The sequence below is a fragment of the Anas acuta genome, chromosome 3, assembly GCF_963932015.1.
Source record: "Anas acuta chromosome 3, bAnaAcu1.1, whole genome shotgun sequence".
In the NCBI taxonomy this organism is placed as follows: domain Eukaryota; kingdom Metazoa; phylum Chordata; class Aves; order Anseriformes; family Anatidae; genus Anas; species Anas acuta.
The window spans coordinates 23,552,598-23,575,822 of NC_088981.1; the positions used below are offsets into that span (position 1 = coordinate 23,552,598).

The 23,225-nt window shown below is 49.8% G+C and overlaps 1 protein-coding gene across 5 annotated transcripts; it reads left to right on the forward strand.

The window, feature by feature from the left end:
- The first annotated feature begins 3,188 nt into the window (after positions 1-3,188).
- On the forward strand, positions 3,189-22,023 carry RD3 (RD3 regulator of GUCY2D). 5 transcript variants are annotated; one of them, XM_068676147.1, is made up of 5 exons: positions 3,189-4,379; positions 4,654-4,777; positions 5,895-10,251; positions 12,494-12,819; positions 18,313-22,023. In XM_068676147.1, the coding sequence occupies exons 3-5, from the start codon at positions 10,201-10,203 to the stop codon at positions 18,608-18,610; spliced, it is 675 nt and encodes a 224-aa protein (XP_068532248.1). In that variant the 5' UTR covers positions 3,189-4,379; positions 4,654-4,777; positions 5,895-10,200; the 3' UTR covers positions 18,611-22,023. The 5 variants fall into 5 exon arrangements, with proteins under 5 accessions (XP_068532248.1, XP_068532249.1, XP_068532246.1 ...); XM_068676148.1 differs by having other exon boundaries at positions 6,941-10,251; XM_068676145.1 differs by lacking the exon at positions 5,895-10,251 and having other exon boundaries at positions 3,191-4,337.
- The last annotated feature ends 1,202 nt before the right edge of the window (positions 22,024-23,225 follow it).

Genomic DNA, 23,225 nt, shown 5'->3' on the forward strand with positions numbered 1-23,225 from the left:
TCTTTCTTCCTACTGATCTCTCCTGCAGGAAACGTATCTGAGAAAGTTATTATTTCTTACACAATACATCCCATAAAGTTTCACTGATATAATTAGGTTACACACTGTGTGAATCAAAAGTCAGAATCCCTATATGCTTTGCATCTGGATTAGAAGAAACTTATCATTTTCACCTTTTTCCTTTTATTTTTTTTCTTTCATTTATTTTCTCATACTCCCTTCAAAGTCATCTCAGATCCATCCATTGATTTCAGCAGATTTTGGAACAAGCTCAGAGTAAGGGCAAGGTCTTGATGCTGTAAAACTGAATGGCAAAATTCCTCTTGTACTGAGCAGATCCTGAAGAGAATGATCCAAAGCCCATTGGGGCTACTGAAAAATTTGTCAATTGCTGTCAGATCTGCTTCAAACACTGTAAGATAAAATAGTGTGCATTTCAGTAAGACAAAGGAAAAATCTGCAGATACGGTGTGAAAGCAGTAATGTCTTTTGTACTGGAAGAATTTTCATCATGTGATGAAAATCGTTGCTCAGAAAACTGCTACAGCATGTAAATGTGACATTAAGACTGTGTCAACTTTTGAGACATGGTCATTTTAAAAGCTAACAACCTTGATAATGTCCTTTGGAGATTATTATATGTTAATAGTTTACGTTAGGAACCAAGCAATCAGACAGAGTGCAATTAAGCACATAATCGCAGATATTTTTGACATCTGTCTACTCGTAGGCTCCATGGCATTTTTAATTTTTTTTTTTGCATCTCCCACCCTGCAGCCTAGTGTCTTCAATTAATTTATCATGACCATCTGTGTTGTAATTTTTGCTGCTCAGCTTGCCTTTCTACGTCTGTTTTTTGGCTGAATATTTCATGACACTTCATCATTTTCACTCATTCCGCTAAAAACACGGGACTAATATTTGCTCAGTTAAGTTGCTCGGTTAAGATAATCAGCCCTCAGACAGCCCACTGCACTTCTGGTAAATGAGTGTTTATAGAGGCAAACAGAAAGGCAAGAAGGAGGCAACATTTTAAAAGCTGCGTATTGGATTGTGCGGTGCTGCATGGCTGTGAAGCACCAGCAGAGGTTCTGCCAGTTACTTACGGTACACGCTTATGGGATGCCTCAGAGAGAAGGGAAAATGCCATAGCTGGAAGGTTGTTGGGTTATTGTACTGTGGATAATCTCGACAAATATATGTGTTTTTGAGGGCCAGGGCTAAGTATACTCCGTGCACCAGGGTTCAGGATGCCCTGAAGCACACAAGGCTCAGTGTACATCCAGCCTCTCTTCACAGACTACAGTGCAGCAGTAGCAAGAAGCAGTTAATGCTGCCTGCACTGAGTGGGCAATGGATGCAGCAAAGAAGAAAGACTTGTAGGGTTTTACCTCCTACTGCTGTTGAGGTTAGGGGTTTAGTGTTCCTGGTGGGGAACTCACTCTGCCTCCTTCACTCTGCAAAGCAAACATTTTCTATGGCTTTGTCAGAGTCCTTTGAAATGTTTTGTTTTGGGACTTCTTGTCTACAGGAAATATTTGCCCATGATGTAAACCTTTTATGTGAATTCACAGCTTCTGTCTACATTTTCTTCTTTACTCTAAATAATATTCCTTTCAACTGATCTCTTTCCATTCCTGGCATTGTAGCACCCCATGGTTGTTTTCTATGGCCTCAGGTTCTTCGGGTTTTAGTTAGCCATAGTGCCTGTCATTTTCTCCTAAAAGAGGGAAGGGGAGGAAAAAAAAACACCAGATCCTACTCCGACACAATAGCATGCCTATCACACAGGAGCTTGCATGAGCTGACAGGAGAAAGGCTGCTCATTTCAGAGCTATCCTTGCTCGAACATCATGGTGTGATTATCTGAAGGCAAAGGTCTCCACAATGTGCAACTTATGAAGTACAAATGTCTCTGTAATGGTCCTGTCTAACAGGTTTACCTGAGAAACACCCGTATGCCTTCCTCTTCATCCAGCTGCGCACTGGAACACTGTATCTGGGTACCCATCTCTTTTACCGACCCAGGGTACTGTTGTGTGAGCTGCTCGTTTTTAACCTTTTTAACCTTTTTGGCCCATCAGCTCCTGAGGGGAACTGGGCAGGGGACACCCAGCAGCAGCTGCAGTATCAGCCCCAAACCGTTCAGCCTTGATGGATACAGCCCCATGCTCACAAAGCAGCAATAGTGTGCAGAGGGAAGATGGGGCAGCCCCACACTGATGGGGTAGAGAAAGAGAGAGGTGCTGGAAGAGATACAGTAACCTTGCCAGCTTTTCCCAAGTGAGCCTCAGTGCCAAAAAGGCTTGGGACTGCTGCTGGAGAGTGAATGAACTTTTTCTTTTTCGCTCATAGTGCACTTGTGTGTGGGTGGGCTGACTGGATTTGAAGTAAACAGCAGGAAGAAGATCTTCCCGGTGAATGAAAAACTGCTTCACTGAGGGAAAACAAGCGTGACAAAAATATGACAAATAGCTCTGAAAATGGCACTTTTCTAAGCAAGATTTTAAGCCTTTGAGGAAGGCAATGTTCCCTCTGTGAGCCCCATTACATTCATTGACACACTTCACTAGCTTAGTCAAAAGCCAGCAGACCCAATATAACTCTGCCATATTATATTTGCTTTTTGTCAGTGATAACTCGAGATTATTTGCTTATGGTTAAACCCATGCAGAAGATAGTAGCAGCTCAATTACTACTGATTGGAGAAGCCCAACTTAAGTGCCAGTGTCAGAGGGCTGTGACTTTGATGCTGCAGTGCAAAGGTTCTGCATTCAGCATTCAGGGGCTGCAGCTGTGGGGCTAGTAACATGCTCAAGTGAGTCACGACAGCATCTGATAAATGGCAAAAAACAGCGGTCCTAAATGGGCTGTACTACAATTTACCACATGGTGAAACTTGATTGTCATGCCATCTCTTGGAAGACATACTGCTGAATACAGCTCTACTCCGCCTCTGTTACTGGAGTACTGCTACTAAGCAACTGGTGATCCGGCTGGTTACTGATCATCTCTGTCGTAGCAGTGCTAGTGTAAGATTGATTGACTTCAGCTGCTAAAAAAAGGTGTGGAAGAGATGGGTGATCGCTCCTATATCTCCAAATAAATGCTCCTGAAGATATTTGCCAGCCATCAGTATCCTGAGTTTGTGGCAGGATTTTCCCAGGAATTCACTATGCTGAAAATGCAACTCCTTTACCTGGTACCTCCGTGTTTCCGAGATGGGGTTTGTTCTGCATCAGTCAGAGATGATGACTTTAGAAATAAGTTTTAATGGATGAAAATATAAAGGTCTTCAGCTGTGTAAGATGACTTTTAATTAAAACTCAACAATCCTGGGTTGAAATGAGCCCACAGAGAATGTTATAAATCTCTGCATGCTGGTAGTCTGCTGGGCTGGAGTTGAAGCTGAGGACAGACACATAATCCTCCACAAATAATTAGAGCACAAAATGCTTCTAATCTTTGTTAGTCCGGTTGTGTCATTTGATCTAATAATAAACTAGACATTAAAAAAAAGCCCTCCTCATACATTTTAATTCAGACGGCCATGGACATCTTTTAACCTGTAATTGTTTTGCTGGGCTGCTTTGAAGCTGATGTTCCTCCTTCCCTCTGTTTCGATTTATGCATGTGCTGCACTGAGTTGAGGAGTCCAAATCCCCGCTGTCCTCCGGCTGTGTAAGCCCCAAGGTGTCTGGACATGGGCGCTGACTTACAAACCTTTTCAGCATGAACTTAACTTTGCACAGACACTTGGGTTTCACAGGTGCCCCGTGGTGAGGGCTGTCACACCGCTCTCTCGGGCAGCTCCAGGACAGTTCTCACCCCTCTCACCTTACCAACCTCTTCCTAAACACGGGCACCTCGCAGGATCCCCACAGTCCCCATTCCCCAGACCTCTCTTTTGCCTCTTTCCCAGATGCAGCGCAGCCCTCGGACACCCCCCGCCATCACCAGCTCCTCTCCCACTACCACCTTCACCTCATCCCACCTCCCCAACCACTCCGTGACAGAAGAAGCCCTCAGGACCTCGCCCAGCCGCATTTATTAATTAAACTCATTAACCCCACGAGCTGCCCCGTTCACCGGGCCGTTATTTATCGACACCCCCGCCTCAGGGCAGCGCCGCCTCAGGGCCCCCGAGCGCTATGGCGGGGTCGCCATGGCAACGGCCGCGCCTCCGCCCGCCTCACGCCGCCGGCAGCGAGCGGCCCGCGGCGGCTCCGCGCAACTTCGGCGCTGCCCTGGCGAAGGAGGAGGAATAATAATAAAAAGAAGAAGAGGAGGAGGAAGAAGAAGAAGAGGGGAGACTGTTGGCGCCCGGCGGGACGGAGGTGGAGCAGCTCGAAGCGGGTTGGGGTCGCCACGCGCCCGCTGTGAGGGACGGGGCGGCGGGGACGGGGACGGGGACGCTGCCGGGAGGGCTCGGGGGCGGCGAGCTGCGAGCCTTTCCCCTTCATGCGGGCTCAACCACGAGCTCGGGGAAGCCCTCGCAGTTCTGGGGGCTCTGTGGGGTCTTTAACCCGGTGCCGAAGCCCGCCCGAGGGCAGGGGTGCTGCGTGGCAGGCGGCCGCGGCTGTGTGGGGTGAGGGGGGAGCCCCCGGGCGGTGCCGTGCTGCTGGCAGCACAGCTGTCGCCCCTCGTCACCAGGCCTAATCCGTCCCCGATGCGGGCTGAAGTTTGCCGTGCCAGCTCTGAGGGCTTGACTTCGAGCCGCGTCCTCCTCCGGGCACCCTCCTGGCCCCGGCTGCCCACACAGGAGCTGCTGCAGAAGGTGAGCCTGGGGGGGTGGGCAGGGAGGGGCTGGGGCGCTCCCGTGTCTCCCCAAACCTGGGCTCAGCCCTGGCGTCTCTGGGTTATGGGAAGAAGGGGCAGAAAGGTCAGGCACCTGTCCCAGGAGGTGTCTTCGGTGGTAAGCCGGGCATCTAGCAACCCCACCTGCTGTCATTGAGGTCAGGCAGGCAGATGTGGGTTTATGGATGTGTAACCGAGAGCTGACTGCACTTTGCGTCCATTAATGCTCCCACAGAAGTTAAAATCTGTCTGGAGACAGCGCTGTTCGGTGCTGCTGTCTGCAGGCGTGCTGCAGGCAGGGCATTCACGGGCTGCAAAGGGGAAAGTGAGCTTCCCCAGAGCGCTGCTGTGTGTGGTTTCAGAGCCCGTGCTGTAAGTGGTTTCTTTGAAGAGAGGCTTAACTTCTCGTACTGTGAGCTTAGCATTCATCCTTTGGATGCTAATTTTAAAACAATGTGCGTTTTGAGGAATTCCTGTCACCAGGACCCAACTTGAACACTAATCTTTGTATTCCCCAGAACAGGGAAAGCTCCCACATAGGTTAACACTTCCTCAGTGAATTGAGGCAGAGTGAGACTTAGAGCCTGTCCTGTACGTATTCTTCCTGATGGATGCTGTAACCACAGTTCATGACTGATCAGAAATGTACAGGTGCCTGTTAAAATGTATTCTGACATTATAATGTGATGTGTTACTCTTGCTTTCTGAGCAGAATCAGGATGGAGAACACACATCTTGCCCACCTATTTCCACAGCACTTAGTCTGGTCTATGGCACAACATATGAATTAAAAAACAAAACTACTTCAGTGGATGTGGCAACAGGTGAAATATGTGTTTAGGTCTGAGTTTCAAGCTCTCCCTTTTATATAATTCTATAGCTGTATGTATCTGGTGTGAACAACAGCATGGGGAACTCCTCGGTTTGTGACGTTAGTGCCCATTTAATAACGTGTAGTTACAGTAAGAGCAGACTAGGGAAGGATGAGCTGGGGATCTCTGAGTTTTATTTTTGAAAACCTTTTATGTTGGAGCCTTGCATCATGCCTGTTGCTGATTTATTGCAGCATTTTGTGGTTTATGTAATTTTAATAACAGGAAAGCTACGTCCCTTTGTTACTTTCTGAACTCTCACTTACATGGCTGGTGAAGAATACTTCGTGTCCCTCTGCCCTCGTTGGAAACCTGACTTTGTAGTCTGCAGAGATCAAAGTGAGATACAGAACTGAAGGTGTGTTTGATCCAGCACAGCAAGATAGCGGTATCTGAGAAAAACATAGGAGTTCTAATAACAAGTTAGGCAAACAGAGCAAATCGATGTGTTTCCAGCTTCCTGGCTTCGGTAGGCTTAAGTAACAGCCTCGTGTAAGTTGCATATGGCAGTGTTTGTGTGGTTAGTATTAGAAAACATTGTTTAAAAGCATGAGTGGGAATTTGGCACGAATGTAGGCCTGGTTCTCCGCAGATGGAACTCATTTGCGCTGATAAGAAGACAAACTGTAAAATGCTACTATGCTTTGTAAGCAGATTTGGGTTACACCCACCCCTTTGCTTCTGCAGATAACAGGCAGATTATCTCTGTACAGAGTCCCAGCCATTAGTGGAGCTCCAGGCTATTGGGCTCTTCCTTCACTTTTTCTTTAAGATCTGTAGATTGGATTTTCATCTGGAGTTAATCAGCACAGCTCTTTTATTCATTGCAGTGAGGCAAATCTGTTTTATATTAGTCCAGCACTACTGAAGATTATGGAGCTGTACCAGTTTGGATCACCTCCCGTTTCTGCTCGTGTTTTAACTAGTGATTGAAAAACACCTTTCTCATTCATACCTGAGCTTGGAGCCCGGCTCATGCTGAATTCATGGTTCTTCACCCGGCAGATACAAAATGCACCAGATACCTGTTTTCTAAAAGATTGTAGCCCTGAGAAGAGATTACAAATGACACAAATGCTGGGGAGGTAAAAGCAGTATTTTTAACGTGTCCTCAATTGTAATGAGCCTCATTATTAAAAAATTAAAAATAAAACTAAAAAACTTGAGAGCAACTAGCTGTAGAAAATGTGACATAACCATTGTAGTGTCTTCAGACTCAAGCTTTCTTCCCATAGAAATGGCACCACTTCTATTTCTGTTTTGTCTTGCAGCACCACGTGCTAGGCTCTGGCTGTCCTGTTACACTGCCTAATGGTGATTTTTCACAGCAGAGCACGTTCACAAACAGCTTAAGTGACTCATGACTCTATAGCAATTGCACCTGACAAAGAGCCAGGCCACTTCTATGATGCTGAAATGCCACGTCTGATGGAGAAAAAAATAATATAGGATACAAAAATTAGGCTGTATGCAAGTGCTGGCTGGGGGCTGCAGCGCCCTGTCCCATACAGCTCACTCTCTTACACCACTGCGAGCCTCTTCTGCCTGTCCCTAAACACCTGCAGCCACACAGACATGACAGCAAATACTGTTTCATTAAAGTCTTGGCTTGATCCCCTACACTTGTTATTCAAAATGCCGGGCTACTTGAGACAGGGTCGTGGCTTTGGATGTGTTTTAACTGCTGTGAAAATCCTTGGGCTGTAAGTAGCTGGTGTCCATCAGGAGGAGGACAGGTGTGCTCATGAAGCCAAATTCCCCTTCTCCTGCTGCGGTTGGCACGCAGGTCCCCAAGCATCCCTGGGAGTCCTCTCTCCTTATCCTGCGGGTCAAGATGAGGAATGCTGCTGCATTAAAAACATGATATTTGCATGGCTTTTAAGCTTCTTCGTTGAAAAGCTCCATGTGCTGCTTTTTCAGCATTAATTGCCTCATAGCAGCTTCGGGAGATAGATGTGGGCTCTCAGGCTGAGGCTGTAGTAATTTCCACTGAGATTACAATCGCACAGCAAGTAGCTGTAAACACGGACCCTCCCATGTCACTGAACAATAAGGCAGCCTCCAGCCAGATAGGAAATAGGGTTCTTTGGGCCCTGCTAGAGTAAAAGTCCCTGTATGGAGAGGGTAACAACATGAAACTGCAGAAAAGCAACAGAGCAGAAGTTCTTACAGAGTTCAGGTGGGCTACTCAAATAAAGCTGGGAAGGTGTTGGCGACAGTTTCTTGATTAGAACTTGCTGAGAGCCTTTGCTTAGAGCAAAGTTAAATATCCTTTTCATGGGAGAAATAGCACTGGGGTTCATCTGTGACACTGTCCCTGCTCGGTATCTCATGCAGGTACAGGCAGCAGCACAGCCACGGCCACAGATCCTGCCCGAAAGCTGGTTAAATGCTGCCTCGGGTAGCACCTGGGGACCTCAGAGCTGGCTGTAGTCAAACCAGCTTTAACCTACCTCTGTGCTGCAGTCCAGAGAGATGCTTAGATGCCCTTGCTGTCCAGAGGACACTGAGCTTCTGCCTTTTCTGGATGACATAATTCAGTCTTTACCAAAGAAGCAAATTAAAAAATAATTAATTGTAGTAGAGTGCCTCACTGTTTCACATTCCGCTTTCCCTGTAGCTGCATCTCCTTAAAACAGCACAATCATAAGCACAGATTGGGGATGGGCCTTGCCCCTCTTCTTCTAGAAATCGTTTTCCTTGTAACCCTCTGATCTACCATGTGGCGAGAGGTTGGGTGGGTATCCTGCATGAACAAACCCCATCTCCCTGCTCTGTGACTCCAGTCGTAAGGAGCTGCCACCCATGAGATGTGGGGGAAGGCATTTCCCTGCTCCCCAGCCCGGTGTGTCAGTACGCTCTGCCTGGGTGACAGCGGATTTCCCGGGACTATCTATAGCCAGCGGAGTGGCAGCTTTTCCACTGATGTCACCCAACCTTGGATTAGGCTCCTACCCATCCAGCCCCTTAAGCCCTGTCCCACTGTGCTCTGACACGACTGCTGAGAGTCACTAGGGACTGTCAGCAGTCCTCCTGGAGCGGCAGACTGCAAAGGCAAAGCACAGGAGAGTTATCAAGCTGAGAACACAGCTTTATAGAGACAAACTACATTCTCACTTTGTCATAAATAAGCATTTCCCACCCTCTGGCTACTCCTTTCCTGTTCTGGAGGGCTGTGGAAGCTGGGAACCAGGAGTGTTAATGGAAAGGAGTTTTATTTTACTTATTTTTTATTCAGAAGTTTATTTTCTAGCATGGCAAACAGGTCCTGCTGATTGACTCACGGTTTACCAGAGAGCAGCCCTGCTGTAACAAGTCCTAGCAGGTGGTGATCTGGCCTGCAAGAGCCGAAAAGAGGCTGATATCTGTCAGGTTGCAGGAGCAGCCTCCAGCTGGCAGAAGAATAGCCAGAGATCAAGCTATGGAAACATTCCCTTTTCTACTAAAAGAGCCAGGAAAACCTGAAATCCTGTTATGGGAAGGTGAGAGACCCAATGAGGCCTGGGGATGCCGATACTTGTGCTGATTCTTTGGTACATTCTCTGGAGCAAGAAGAGAAAATCGCAGGGGGAAATATGGGAGAAGGTAAAGAAGGGGAAGATGGGGAGAAATTACACAGAACGTGTTGTGGGGAGGGATTGGAGGAAGCTGTAAAGTATGTGGGAAGGAGAGAAATGTAGAGTTGTTGCCAACGTGGAGAACAAAAATGAGATTTGGAGAGGCAGAAAGCTTCTTTAAAGCTGAAAGGAAACTTCTACATGAAGAAAGTCTGAGGTACTCACTAACAATCCCTAAAAATAGAAGAAAGGCTGCGTGTGAGAGGGAAAGCGAGGTATTCCAGGCTTCGGCATAACTTAAGGTGAATGGATGCTTAAAATCCTGCAGGGTGCTCGGCCAGGCTTGCAGTAACGGTGTGAGGGAAGGGTTGTCCTGGGGTGGAGTCACCGAGGCAAAAATCTTGAAACCTAGAGCTGCTCCTGGAGTGGGACTGCCATGAACCACTCGGGAATTCTCCTATATAGCACCTGAGGAGCTCCTCAGGTGCAGGATAACCTGCTATGAGGAGGCAGAAAACTGACCAATTTCAGGACAAGGAAGGTCTGTGTTCAAATGGGGCTGTGTCTCTGGCCTTTTAATAATTTTGACATGAATGCTCGCAAAGCTTAAAGCTGTCCTTTTCCCCAAAGAAGGTCAGGCTGAAACTTTTGCCATCCCTCGGTTGCCCACATCCTGCCAACAGTCCTTTGAGCCTTTCTATTAGAAGAGCCATTTCGAGTCATTTAATGATTAGCCTGCATCTGAACTTTAAATTGAAACCAGCAGCTGCAATTAATGGAGCCCACGCTACCTTCTGCAGGCTGCAATGGCCAGCAGGGGAAAGAGTGGAGGCTTGTCAGGCCTGCTAAGTAGAGGTGGCCGGCTTCCAGCTCTCAAAAGGAAGAGGTGATGGATGAGAGAGGGGGAAGGAAACAATCTCATACAAACAAGGCTCCCTTAGGGACAGCCAGCACAAGCTGCCACCGTGCATGAAATGCTTGGACAGGATTTTCCTTCATTTGAGGACTGGCCATTTCAGTTGCAGGTGAGATGCTTTTCTTGCTTCATATTGACCTCACGTGGAAGTAGATTTTCCAAATAATATATGGGAGACAAGAGCAAGCCCAATTTGGAGTGGTGTCCGTGTTTCAGTATCACCTTTGTTCTTTTCCAAAAGCAAGTCTGTTTGTGACCAGTGCTTTATGAAAGCTATGGGATACTGCGAAGCGTGGGTCTGGCATGCCTTGCTCAAAGTGTCCAAAATGCTCTTCTAACTGACTGTCCTCAGCCATCAGCCAAACAGCTCTCCCCGGGCACAGCTGCTTTATTCAGGAAGCCCTACGGGGTGAAGCGACAAGGTAAAGGCAGTGGGAACACCGCAGGGCCCTGTGAAAGCCAGGAGTAAACTCAGAGCCCACATCTCCTTGCTCTGCTTCCCAGTTCTCACCTCTAAACTCCCCTCTTCTATCGAAGCAGCTGGTGAGCTAGGAATCACTCTAAGGATGCTCTGCAGCTTCACAGCTACTCTGCTGCACACTGACTCACCCCAAACTCGAGTCAGGTGAGCAGAGTTAAACCAGTGGCAGCCCAGTCACAGCCAGAAGAAAAGCAAAGGAATCCAACCTTTTGCTGGCAAATACAGCTGACAGGGTATGCTTTCCTTCACCCAGTGAAGGTGCAAGTGGAAATAAGAACGATACCTTAAGTGGTTAGGTACCTGTAAAAGTTCATGATAAATGGCAGTTGTCACAAAGCTGAGAAATGGAAGCTTTAAAATTTGTTACAACAGCTTGTGGTCTGCTCTGCTGCTGCCTTCTGCTACCGATGTGACACACAGGGGGGTAACAGCAGTGACAAGGCTCTGAGGGTCTTCACCCTATTGCATAGTAGTGAGCAGAGGCCACCATGTGGCACGATCCGGGCACATTCAGATGGTGGCATTGTGGAGCTGGCGGTGTCAGCACACCCATTCCAGCCGGAGTTCATCCCTCCTGGCAAGCCGGCCAGCAGCAGCGATGATGTGAGGGCGAGAGAGCAGCAAGCTGGAGGTGCCTTGGTGGTGGAAGCAAAGGACAGGACGCGCTGCGCCTCCTCCTGCAGAGCACAGAAGCTGGACAGGAGCAGATTGCTTCCACCAAACGCTGGCTGGGGCTGGGATCACGGGGACAGTTGGAGCTGATGCTCCAGGATGAAAACCAGTCACTGTAGTGATCCCTCGTGTGTGGGCATTGTAAGCTAGCAAGGGAGTTAATGCTTATACACCCCCAGAAGGGTGCATGCAGCCTTACGCACCCAGGTAGGCAGATCTGTGTCCTCTGGAAGTTTTCTGCCCTTTTCTGTCTTCCTTCTGAAGAAACCAGTGTTGCTTGCTGAGAGAGGGGGGATGTTGGACCAGAGAAACTTGTCCTTTGATGCATTTTGGCAAACCTTGTGACTGTAGAAAAGCCTAAGCGTTAAACCTTGAAATCCCTTCAAACATGGGACACTGCACAGAGCAGCCAGGTTTGGGGAGCATTTTTCTTCAATGGTGCAACATATTTATGTGACGTGAACATTTTTTGAAGGAGAACGAGGCTACATGACACTGAGTGGTACAGGTGCGGAAGCACCTGAAGCAGCCTTCTCACTCAGTGCGGATGGTGATGGGACGGCAGCTTAAAAGCATATTTTTCTCCTCTTCTGTCTGTCTGTGTGTCTGTCCCTCAGTAGCGAGGCACTGCCCTCACGTTAACTTGTGACAGCCCGGCCTGACGGTGCTGCTGGCAGGAGCAGCCTCCTGGTGGTCCAGCTGCAGCCTGCCTCGTGCCACTCCTGCTCCCTGGGGCCGGCAGGGGGGGAGCAGCGAGGCACGGAAGCGAGCTGCATGAAGAACCAGATGCTGTTCTGCTCCTGTCCTGGCCCTGGTGCCTGCGCTGGGCTCCGTTGTGTCGCAGCACAAGTACAATAGTTAATAACTTTGTTCCACGCATTGTCCTCTGGAAGTGGCTGCACAAAGGGGAGTTAATTCTCCTTCGGCTGATCAGCACGGCTCTGCTGTGCCCAAGGTGTGTGTGCCAGCAGGGCTTCTGCTTGCAGAAACCTCCCTCTGCCCGCAGAAATGTGCCTGAAGCTCTTGTAGTTAGTGCAGCTCGCTAGCAGAGATGTCTCAAGGTGCTCAGCACCGCTGAGTTCTTCTAACCCAGCAGCGCTTCCAGGTGAACAACGGGCTCAAGGGGTGTGTGGGGGAGAAAGTTCTCAGCTGTGCTGGTGATGGCACTGCTTTTTTTTCTCTCCCTGCCTGCCCCCAGTTTGTTCCCAGCGAAGACACGCAGGGCGCCATGTCGCTGGCCTCCTGGTTCAGGTGGAACGAGCCCCCCAGCCGGATTTCCCAGAGGAACCCAGCCGAGATGGTGGTCGAGACGCTGATGATGGAGCTGAGCTGGCAGCTGAAGCAGGCGGAGAAGCAGCAGCGGGAGCGGGAGAATGAGTATCGCAAGATCAAGACTGGGGTGGACTACGGCTGGCTGGTCAGCTATCCAAAGCAGAGCTACGACATCAGCCCGGGAGAGAGGCTGCAGCTGGAGGATATGTGCACCAAAATACACCCCTCCTACTGTGGGCCTGTCATACTCAGGTACGGTGACAGATCTGATGATATTGACCTTTCCCTTCCCCTCTTTGTGGCACGGGAGGGGGGAGCAGGAGTTTTTAGGACCAACAGAGTGAAGCCCCGGAGATAGGCGCCTTTCCTCTTTTTGGGGCAGCTGTTCCACGTTTGGGGGCACTCTGGCCAATTTCTCCCCAGTTAAAGGCTTCTGGAAACAGCACTTGCCTTGGGTTTGTATAGCTCGGAGCTACACCGTAAACAAGCCACTAAAACCCCGTGGGGTTCCAAGTAATTCTCAGCATCCCCAGGGCCACCGAGCAAGGCCTGTCTGGCAAACAGGAATTTCCATGAGAGCAGGCTGCAGGCACGGGAGCTGGGAGGCCCCGAGGATCATAACTGCCTGCAGAAGAGAGTGGTAAGCTGAGCCATGTACAACTTGCTGCTTTTTTTATTTTTTTAACTGGGACAGGTCATGCAAGATGCTGAGTGCTTGTAATTTTCAATGACTGTCAGTGTGGCTTGTAGTGGTTGTTCCCTCTTGTTCAGGATTCAGGATATGGCTAAGAGCAAATAAACACAACAACGCTGAGGGGCCGTGTGTGCATAACTGAAAAATCACAAAGCCATCCTGTTAAAAGGCCTCTCAGAAGATGCTCTGTTAGGCTATCACAAACTGCGTGCCTCTATCATTCAGGAGGTGGCATTGTTTGTTCCATGCCACGCCGTTTGTGTGGTCAGCAGAGCCCCATGGAAGGAGGAGGCTTGAGTGCCTTTGTGTCAGTGCAGTGGTTGCAAAGGGAATGCCACGGCCACACAAACGGCAGAGCTGGCCTGGGGCAGGGGGCTGTTTGATCCGGATGCAGTGCAGGAGCTTCTGCAGAAAGAAAAGAAAACGAACAAGGCAAGCAGATCCAGCAGTGTGGGCGATCACAGGACCTCGTGACTAGCCGCTGACTCGCTGTGCCTTGCAGCTTGGAGGCTTTCGGAGCCTGACGTGGTCCTTCTGGCCGTAACTGCCCTATGTGGCTTCTTTTTCAGTAGTTTATGGGTTGTTTTTTCCTGATTTGTTTTTGACCATGTAAACTTTTAGCATTTGTGGCAGTGTTCCACGTCTGAGCTGTGGCTTTGCTGTGGAAAACTGTGTTTTGCTTGTCCTAAACTAACAGGCGCTGGTTTTATCTGCTAACCCCTTTTTCCTGTGTTGGAGAAATGAACGGTTGGTCCCTCTTCTTCCCTGCCTCCTATCTGAGTGGCCGGCGGTTTGGGAAATGAAAAAGAAAGGGACTTGCCGTGCTAGGAGCTGAAAAGGTGCAAGAGAAAAGAAGGAATGTGCAAGCTAGCTAGAAGACAGCCAAAACTAGACCAGTTCTCTTCTCAGTGAGATAAAGTGGAAATTTTAATAACTCACACCAAAGGTACAAAATGGGTATGATAGTTAGGAGTTTGACTGAAATCCTCAAACTTCCAATGATGTATTTTAATCACAAGGTCACCACGCTTCTGATGTTTCTTCCTGAAATACCCCGTGACTTTGCAATACATAGCAAGCTTTAGAAAAACCTTCCACCAAAAAAAAAAAAATAAATCTACAAACCTGGATTTGGGAATTTGGATGCAGAGTTTGTTCTGCTTGTGTTGCTCACGGTCTCCTTTGTGAGATTCTGAGCTAACAGTCAAAGCTAGAATAAAACAGTTTTGTATGAGTTGTCAGAGATGCCACTTCATTCTCCAAAGGAGTAAACAATTACCCAGATTGTCCTTTTGTGTGGCTACAGTCACATCTATGGAGAGCAGAGCTTCTATGGGTGTGAAAAAGACTGGAGACTTCTTAAGTGGATTGTTTTTTCCAGGTCCAGTCAGCCTGTCCTGTAAGAGCTGTATTTTGAGTCAGTACAACTTTTACTTGAGCCTCTTCGAATTCTGCATTTGAAGGATTCAAATACCCTTTAAATACCATCACTTCTGCCATCAAATATCTGGAGGAACCGATTCACCTCACTGCAAATGAAACTGTTGGGTTCAGGAGTAACTTTAGCTTTAGGTGACTGGCTTGGAGATTGCTGATAATTTAAAATTAAATCCTGGGGTTGTTTGAAGGGAGTGACAGTGAGTTTGGTCAGGCTCTTTCTTGAGGATGATCAAGGGACTGGAGCACCTCTCCTCTGAAGGCAGGCTGAGGGACTTGGGCTTGTTCAGCCTGGAGAAAAGAAGGCTCTGGGGAGACCTTAGGAACACGCTTACCTGTAGGCATGTCGTTTAAGTCCAATGACTGGTACTGGATTTAACGGGCCTTTAAAGTTCAGGCTCTACTTAGGAAATGGTTGAACTGGGGACCCACAAAATAAGGTAGGCAAGTGACAGCACGTAAAAATAACAAAAATAAGCGTAGTGGCAATAGGAACCAAACGTAGCCACTCTTAAAATCTAACGGCTGTATGAGGAAACTGAAGGGTCACAACTTAAACAGATTTGTTTGAACTGTGACCGAAGCACAGCCGGACTGGAGAACCTCCCTGTGTGTGCATGTGCACGCTCCTCAGGTATCGGTGCTGGCTCAGGGTGGCTTTTGTTGATCGTCACGTCTAAGATGTTGATGTTACACTCACACAACGTGTTACAGGATAGCTCCCAGGAGCATCACAACTTGTTTCACAAATAAGACAGGCAGGCCTTCTGCTGTGATGAGTAAGGAACCCAGCTGATGGATTTTCAGATACAGTTGTGCAGTTGCCAAGTTCAGAACTACTCCACGCAGAAGCACAAGGGTGTTCCCCTGCGCTAGAGGGCAGGCAGCCCTTGTGCAATGCTGTGGGCTTGACCCCCCAGCAGCTGTGCGTGGCGTGCTTTTCCCAGCAGTGGTGTGCAGGGCACAGGCCTCACTCCTCCATGGCAGTGCTTTCATGTGCTGCGTGCTCTGGGAAAGCGCCCGTCCGTGCTGCTGGGAAGTGTCTCTGGTGTGCAAAACCACCTGAACTTCGTACGTGGACTGTCCCTGACCCAGGCATGCTGGTCAGCGGGCACTAGCAGAGGGACAGAGTTCATCCCTCTGCAGGGGGAGGAAGGGGCCCCTCGCCCTTCTGTGTCATGGTGACAGTGGCTTTTCTGAGGGTGACTGGCAGACGGGCTTTGGGGTGGCTTTGTTTGGTTTTTAGACTTGCTCACATCCATATTAAGCAGCTCATGTGTCAGTCCTGGAGGGCCCAGAGGGAAACATTAGCTGCAGAGCAGAGTTCACATTGCGGTTCTCACTGCCACAGCTAAGCAGAGCGCAAACAGGCAGATGGCTGAGAAGGTGGGAAGTTGCACTGACTTCAGAGAACTGCTTCAGATACATCCACCGGTTAGTAGCACCGCGGTGTGACAGAGCTCTGTGCTCAGGGGGTGCGCTTACTGCAGTACCACCCCTTTTTGTTCTTGTTCCCAGAGTTAGGTGCTGCTTCTTGCCGGCACGTGCTGCTGTCCACTTTGGGGCCACAAGCCAGCAGTGTGACAGCCTCCACCACCAGAGGCTCTGCAGAGGCCTTCTGCGTGCAAAATGAAGAGGATGTACTGGTAGATGGATGTAATATGACAGCAGCACTCTTTAAAATACACACGGAGGTAAAATAATGGGATGACTCATTCAGTTCACCTCTGCAATGAAAGCCCTCTGAGGATGCTTTCCCCAGTATAACAATGATGGTGCGGACGTGAGTTTTGATGGACTCATCTGTCTAAGTGCCTGAGTAGGATAAAGGGAAAGTGTATTTGTTGAGAGAACTGCGTTTGTGCCTCTGTGACAACGCCACTGAAGTGCCTCCTCAGGAGGCAAAAAACGGGCCTGCAACGTACAGCAAGTCTCTGCCAGCACTGTCGCGGGTAACCCTCAGGATGGGGAGTGATGAGGGCTAGGGCGAGGCAGGTCAGGAACACATCCTGAGCAACTGCGATGGCCAGGGAATGTGGTGGTGACTTTGGCAGGTCCCGGAAGGGGCTGGTACCTCTGCTGATGCTGCTTCCTCAGCACCGTGCAGTGCTGGTCCCTCCACAGCTGTACACAATGCTGCCAGTACTTGCTGTGAGAGAACCAGCACAGAAATGCCTGGGCTATAGCACGGTGCTGGGAGAGGTGTCCAACACCAGCCCCCCACAGTGAGGGTCAAAAGGTGTCAACACACAGCAAACCGTTCAGTTACACCTTTGGCTTTCCTTCTGTCCTTGTTACCTTGGGTGTCCCTCGGTACCATTACCCAGTGCAAGTCCCTAGTGCGTTGAACTCCCTGGTGTATCCCTAGGGCTGATTGGAAATAAAACCAGAGGCGGGATCTTACTGGGATCTTACTCTATCAGCAGCTGTATTACTAGGCTTATTTAAACACAGTCTCAGTGTTTCCCATCATCATTCAGTTCTGTTAGAGAAAAATACCAGCACGCTTACAGACCTTGTATGCTTCAGCTTCCATTAGGTTTAAATACCTGCCTTTTGGTGAAGTTCTAGCTTAGCTCTAGTTGCCTATAGATTGTTAAGAAGTGAATGCCAATCAGAAGAGCAGCCTCGTTACCCTCTGTCATTAGCGTACGCTCTGAGAGAAGAGCAGGATATCTGCACAGCCAGTGCGGGAGCCTCGGGAGCTGGGGACCAGGCGTCCAGAAGGGAACGCTCGCTTCTCGGCCCAGCCAGGGGCTCACTCCAAGACAACTGCCCTGCTCTGCGTCTCATCTTCCTTGCCTGCAAAAGAAACACTGGGAATTGTTCACTTCCCTCATATTGAGCTTAATGAATGTCCAAAATATGTATATATCTTCTGAGCTCTTTGCTGAGGAGGCACGGGAGTAATGGAGAGCTGTCTAATGAGATCCCGCACTGTGCTGCCAACCCGTGTGTTATCAGCAGAGCCACTGTTATCTTACAGACATCCCCAGGAACACAAAATGCCATTTCGCCAAAATTTAAATATTGAGAAACGATCAAATGTATAACCAAGAAGTTTTATGGGGTAAGAGTCTGGCTAGTGGCCACTGGGTAATGCTATGGGGAAAGAGAATATGAAACATGGGAAGTCTGCTGGGACCTTCCCTGCTTTCTCCTCAGCTTCTGGTAAGCAGCAGTTCAGGCAGTATTAGAGCACAAATTTGCATTTGGACAATCGTGTTTAATCAGCACCGAGGGGGATGTTTTCCACAAACTCCTCTAGTCATTTTGTTCCTTACGCTGCTGATAGCACTGAGCTCTGATTTAAGAGGTGCTGTGTGAAAGGAGCACTTTCCGTTTCAAACGTGGCACCTTCCAGCTTTGTTTGGTGCTCCTTATTGCTTCTTGTGCCTGTGAGACAGAGTGATTCACTGCTTCCTTATATTCTCTGGCTTTCTTGTGATTTGGGAGACCTTGAGCACATCTCCATGGCTCCTCCCTGGTGTTGTGCTTGATCCAAGGAGCCCCGTTTGGCGAGAGCATGCAAGTGCCAAGCCTAGCGCTGCGACTTGGCAGCAAGCCCCGATTTGCTGTTTTTAATCAAAGCTGTGCCCTGACTGTGCTCGCAGGTTCCGGCAGCTCATTGCTGAATACGAGCCAGAAGTGCAGGAAGTGTCCCGGCTCTTCCGCTCTGCCCTGCAGGAAGTGGCTGAGAAGATCAAAGAGGAGGAAGAGGCCAAGAAGCTGGCCAGGCAGTGGAACACAAAGAACAAAACCAGCCTCTCCCTAACAACGTTTAAATCCCGGTCCAGGATTTCTCCGTTCATCAGCGACATCAAGACCATCTCTGAAGACGTGGAACGGGGCACCCAGCCCACCAGGAGGGTTTGGAGCATGCCCGAATTTCGGAACGCCAAGGATTACTGACTCTGTACTGAACAAGGTTTTTAGACAGCGATCTTTCAAACTCCCGGTTAACCCTTTTTTTAGCTCCACCATTTTTCTCTGTTCCAGCTCTCCCTTCCCATCCGTCTCTCCCAGAAGCTGTGACCATAGCAACTGCCGCTGACGCCCGTGGTGTGACAATTTCTGACTAAACACGCTGGCCTTTCCTTTAATTTAGTAGCACTCGGTAACCTTACGGGCAAGGCTCACTTACTGTCTCCTTTTTATTTCTGCTTCCTTGTGGAAAATGAATTAGTTCTGTGCTGTCTCTGCTCCCTCTCCCCACAGCCTGGATGTGGTTCCCTACTGGAGCTGTTGCCCTGAGCTGGTGAGCGCTGCGGGCTGGAGCTGTCCTGCTGAAGGCAGGGAGGCCACTTGCACGAGTAAGGCTTGCAAGATTTTGGGTTTGGGAGAGTAGAACTGAACTTTCTTTTGCAGCTAAGAATTCTTTTGAGTGCTGCAGCAGACTTCACAGGTAAAGCCCAGCACTGCTCCTGATCAGCTTTTTGCTGACAATTAGCAACGCAGCCTGAGCAGAAAAAGAGCCAGGCTTTTTGAGAAGGGAGACCAGCTTTATCCACAGCAACTGGTCTGTGCGTGCTCAGGTTCCTTGGCTGTTTGCTCCCTTGTGCAGGCAGAACCCCTGAACCTTGCCCCTGCAGAGCGGACAGAAGCAGAGCACGAGGGGTACCTCGGTGCTGCATCACAAGCTGTCCTTGCCCCTTGGTGTGCCCTGCCCTGCCCCCCAGTAACAAGCCACGGGGCTGAGATTAATGGTTATGGCTAAATCTGAAAGTACTGATATCACCCAGGGGTGAAGGGAATCAGCACTCATCCAGGGCCCTCCTAGCACAGCTCAGATCACTTCAATACGCTGCTGCTGTGAGCAACTGAAGGGCTGTTCCCTCGGTCTTCTCCTGAGCACTCAGCTGAGAGCTTTCCTGTGTCACAGAGTGAGGTGGTACCGTGACAGAAGCAGCTTTAATGCAAACCCAGTAGCCTGTAGGCCAGCACAGTTCTCCTGAGGCCTTGTGTAAACAAGAAAATGCCACTGAGGAGAGAGCTTCTGGGGTCCTAGTTCAGCATCCGCAGGGAAAACTCACCAGGAAAGGAAAGGGAGTGTCAAGGAGTGACCATTGTGGGTCCTGTAGAGAAGCCAAGGACTAGGAGGATGCTTTGTGGTGGCCAACAGGAGATGGGGAAGGAAGGAAGAGAGGAATCTCCCTGCGTGACTGGCTTCTGGGGAATCATCCCAGTGGGATCCAGCCTCCTGGAGGGCCCTCTAGCTTTGTTGTTCTTTTGCCTGCTTCCAGCTCCTTTCCCCGGGGATCTTTGCGTCAGCACGTGGCTACTACAGCCAAGATAAAATCCTTTGAAGCCATGCCAACTCTGGGAAGAATTCCAGCACATGAAATTTATCCTAGAGTAGAAATGTGCAGTTTCTTTCAGAGATGGGGGAGGGCACCATAAAACAAATCAAGATGAGACCCTTCACAGCTCTCTGAAAGTCTGTGGGATTCTGGCTCCTTCTCTTGGCTACCCAAGACTAAGCACGAGGCTTCCTACTAGCACCAGGCTGTAGCTTCTAGCCCCTTGGTGAACGCTGCCACCAGCACCCCTCCTAGGGCCAGAGCAGAGGCTTATTTCTAATCAAAAACTCAGGGCTTCCGAATAGAGTTTGGGATGGGCTATTCCACCTCCAGGTCACTGAGGGAGATTTAAAGCCTTGTGACAATCAGCTTGGCGTTGTTCAGCTCTCTGTCCCTGTGAAGTCCTGGGAGTCTGTATGTGAAGTAAAACAAACACTCGACATGCTTGGCGCAGCCTTAGCTGCCTAAAAGCTGTGTGATTTCTGCCAAGGGATCACCACAATTTGCAGAAAAAAAATGTTTTGAAAAAAAAGTTAGGTCTTGAAAATACATTTGCAAGCTGCGGATGGTACTAAAGGCTGAGATGAGGTCATGAATTTCATGCTACAGCTCTGCAGTCAACTTTTTTTTTTTTTTTTTAAACTCACCTATTTTGACAGCTTCCATATTGAGTGCATTGATGGACTGCTGGGAGAGAAAGGCCATTCTGATCCATCACCTCACCCTGTTACCGTACAGCATCTGTGATGTGTGCACTCTTTCCTAGGGAGAATCAGGAGTACCTAACTTCCCTACACCCAGGAAAGCCCCTGAAGGCTGTTCACACACAGCACAGCAGCCTGTGATGGTGCTGCGTCCCTCATTACCAACCTCAGCCAGCAGACAGCAGCTTTACAGTCAGCACAGGGAGACAACTCTGACCTTTGGTCCAAGCCACGCATGCATGGAGGCCAGACTGGCAGTGCCTGTGAGAGCTGCCATGCCCCCACTCACCTCTCATCTCTATTTCCACAATAAAATGTCACCACCCAAGCTTTCAGACAGTTTCACTTTCTCCTTGTACCTCTTCTGCAAGCTGCACTGGGCACACAGGATAAAGGAATGCTCAGGCACCAAGCGCTGAGGTTTATAATCTCACTACAGGCCCCTGAGTACCCCAGAGGTGTCAAACAAGCGCTGTGCTCACCCGTAGCCAGCTGGTACCGAAGCAGAGCTGGGGAGGGGGCTAGGACGCGCTGCTGCACTGTGCTTGTAAAGCTTGTTTGTCTTAGCAATGCTGTAGACTGACCTATAAGTGATCCATTGGTCGCAGCAACAAATAACTGCCCATTTTGCCTTGTCCTAATTCCCTGTTTTACGTGGCTAGACGAGAATTTTACTTTAAGTCAGGAGCATGCAACTCCTGGTTGTCTCCCCTGCAGCACGGTGGTGCACAGCCCGGAGCGGGAGCCCTGCAGCGCTTTTGGAAGCTCCCCCAGTCAGGCTGCAGCTGCCTGCCCACCCAGCTGGGCTAACACCTGGCTGAAACAACCCCCCTGCAGCTTGCAGTGTGAGCGCCGCGTCCTTACCAGCACCTGCACTACGCTGCCCGCTGCTGTAGGCGTGCTCCTGCCCAGCTCTGAGGGACTGCGCTGTGCTGTGCCTCTCCTGGCAGCCCAGGGTCTTCACTCCTACAAAGAGCAGAAAGCGAAATAGCAGCACAGCACCATCAGCAACCCCCTGAGTGAACCAAGAATCTCTCCAAATCCTCAATCAGTCTCAAAACTGTTTGAGATTTTGGTGTCAGCCCAGAGTATCCGACCTGAAGGGGCTGGCGTTCCTGTCACTGCTCCCCGATGCAGCCTGTGAGGAGGTGCAGGAGGAGAGCGGTTCCTCGGCGCTACCAGCACGTGGTCAGGCAGCTGGCTCGCCCTGGGGAACGGAGCGCACGTCGCAAGAAATACCTGTCTGCCGAGAGCGCCCTGTTTGTACCTTTCCCCGGGGAACCTTAGAAAATTAAAGCAAAGCTGTGAGATGTAAAACAAATTTTCGTGTTTGTTGTCTTTAATGGAAGAAGCAGCACCTGCCCACGCGCAGCCAGGCACCAGAGCGGTGCGAGTTCCCTGCTGCACGCTGCGTGTGTACCAAAGCAGGGAGGCAGACCTGGGAAGGGCACCAAACTTAAACAAAACCCATCCTCTCTCTACAAGGTACAAAAGCAGCCACCTACTTTCTACCTTGCTGCCTCTACAAAGAGCTCCCAAGACTTGAGGTGATAAATAGCTAACACAAACCAACTGCAGAGGCCTGAAGTTCTCTGATGCCCAGTGGTTTGCAGATACAGCCTTGACTTGAAGCCTTCATCAGCGTGCTTCCAAGCACGTCCCACGTTAATTAGTATTTTCACAAAACGAGAAGATAAAAGCAACAAGAGGGATGTTTTGTCACCAGATCCCTTTGAGTCAAGTCACTCCTATCAGGCTTGTACCCGACCCCAGAGACCAACCCTGCAGCATCAGCAGGTGGCTTGGGGCTCCGTGCGCTGAGCACTGCACACGCACACACCCGTGTGTTAAATGGGAGGAAGCATTTCCCCCACACAATGGCTGGCCCTTGCTTTGGCCCCAAATCCCTCCAGACGCAGGGGGCTGCAGGGTCAGCGCGTTTTTGTGACAGAGGAGGGGCTGCCAAGCCTCGCTCGGTCGCACCCACCCGTGCCAGGCAGAGCCATGAGGTGAGGGCGCCTGCCTCTCCCGGCCCTGCCCTCCGTGCAGCCGGCTCACAAGGGGCCTCTTGTTCCCCCAGCGCCCGTGCGAGCCGTGCCAGTGTCCGGCTGGCACCATGCCAGCCCCGTGTCCGCGTCTCCCAGCCACCGGCTGCTCTCTGCGCTCACAGACAGGGACACCAGTCGCAGGATGAGACCCTAAGGAACAGGGCAGGAAGGCGAGGAGAGGAGCTGCTCCCCCAACCTCACTCACAGCAGCACCGGGTTGCCCAAAGCAACAGATTGCACCCAATTTACTCTGAAGTCAGGTTAAATACCCAGCTGGGGCAGCAAACCATGGCAGTGCCATACTCCATACTGTTCAAAGCACGGCAGAGAGGGGGAAATGTACAAAGACTGCACTAAATTCATCGGACAGCACTATAAACAACACATAATTAGCTCTCTGCAAGCCAATTAGAGGGTTTGGGAACACGAAAGTGCAAAGCCAATGTCCAAAGGGGAAAAAAGAGGCGGTTTGTGG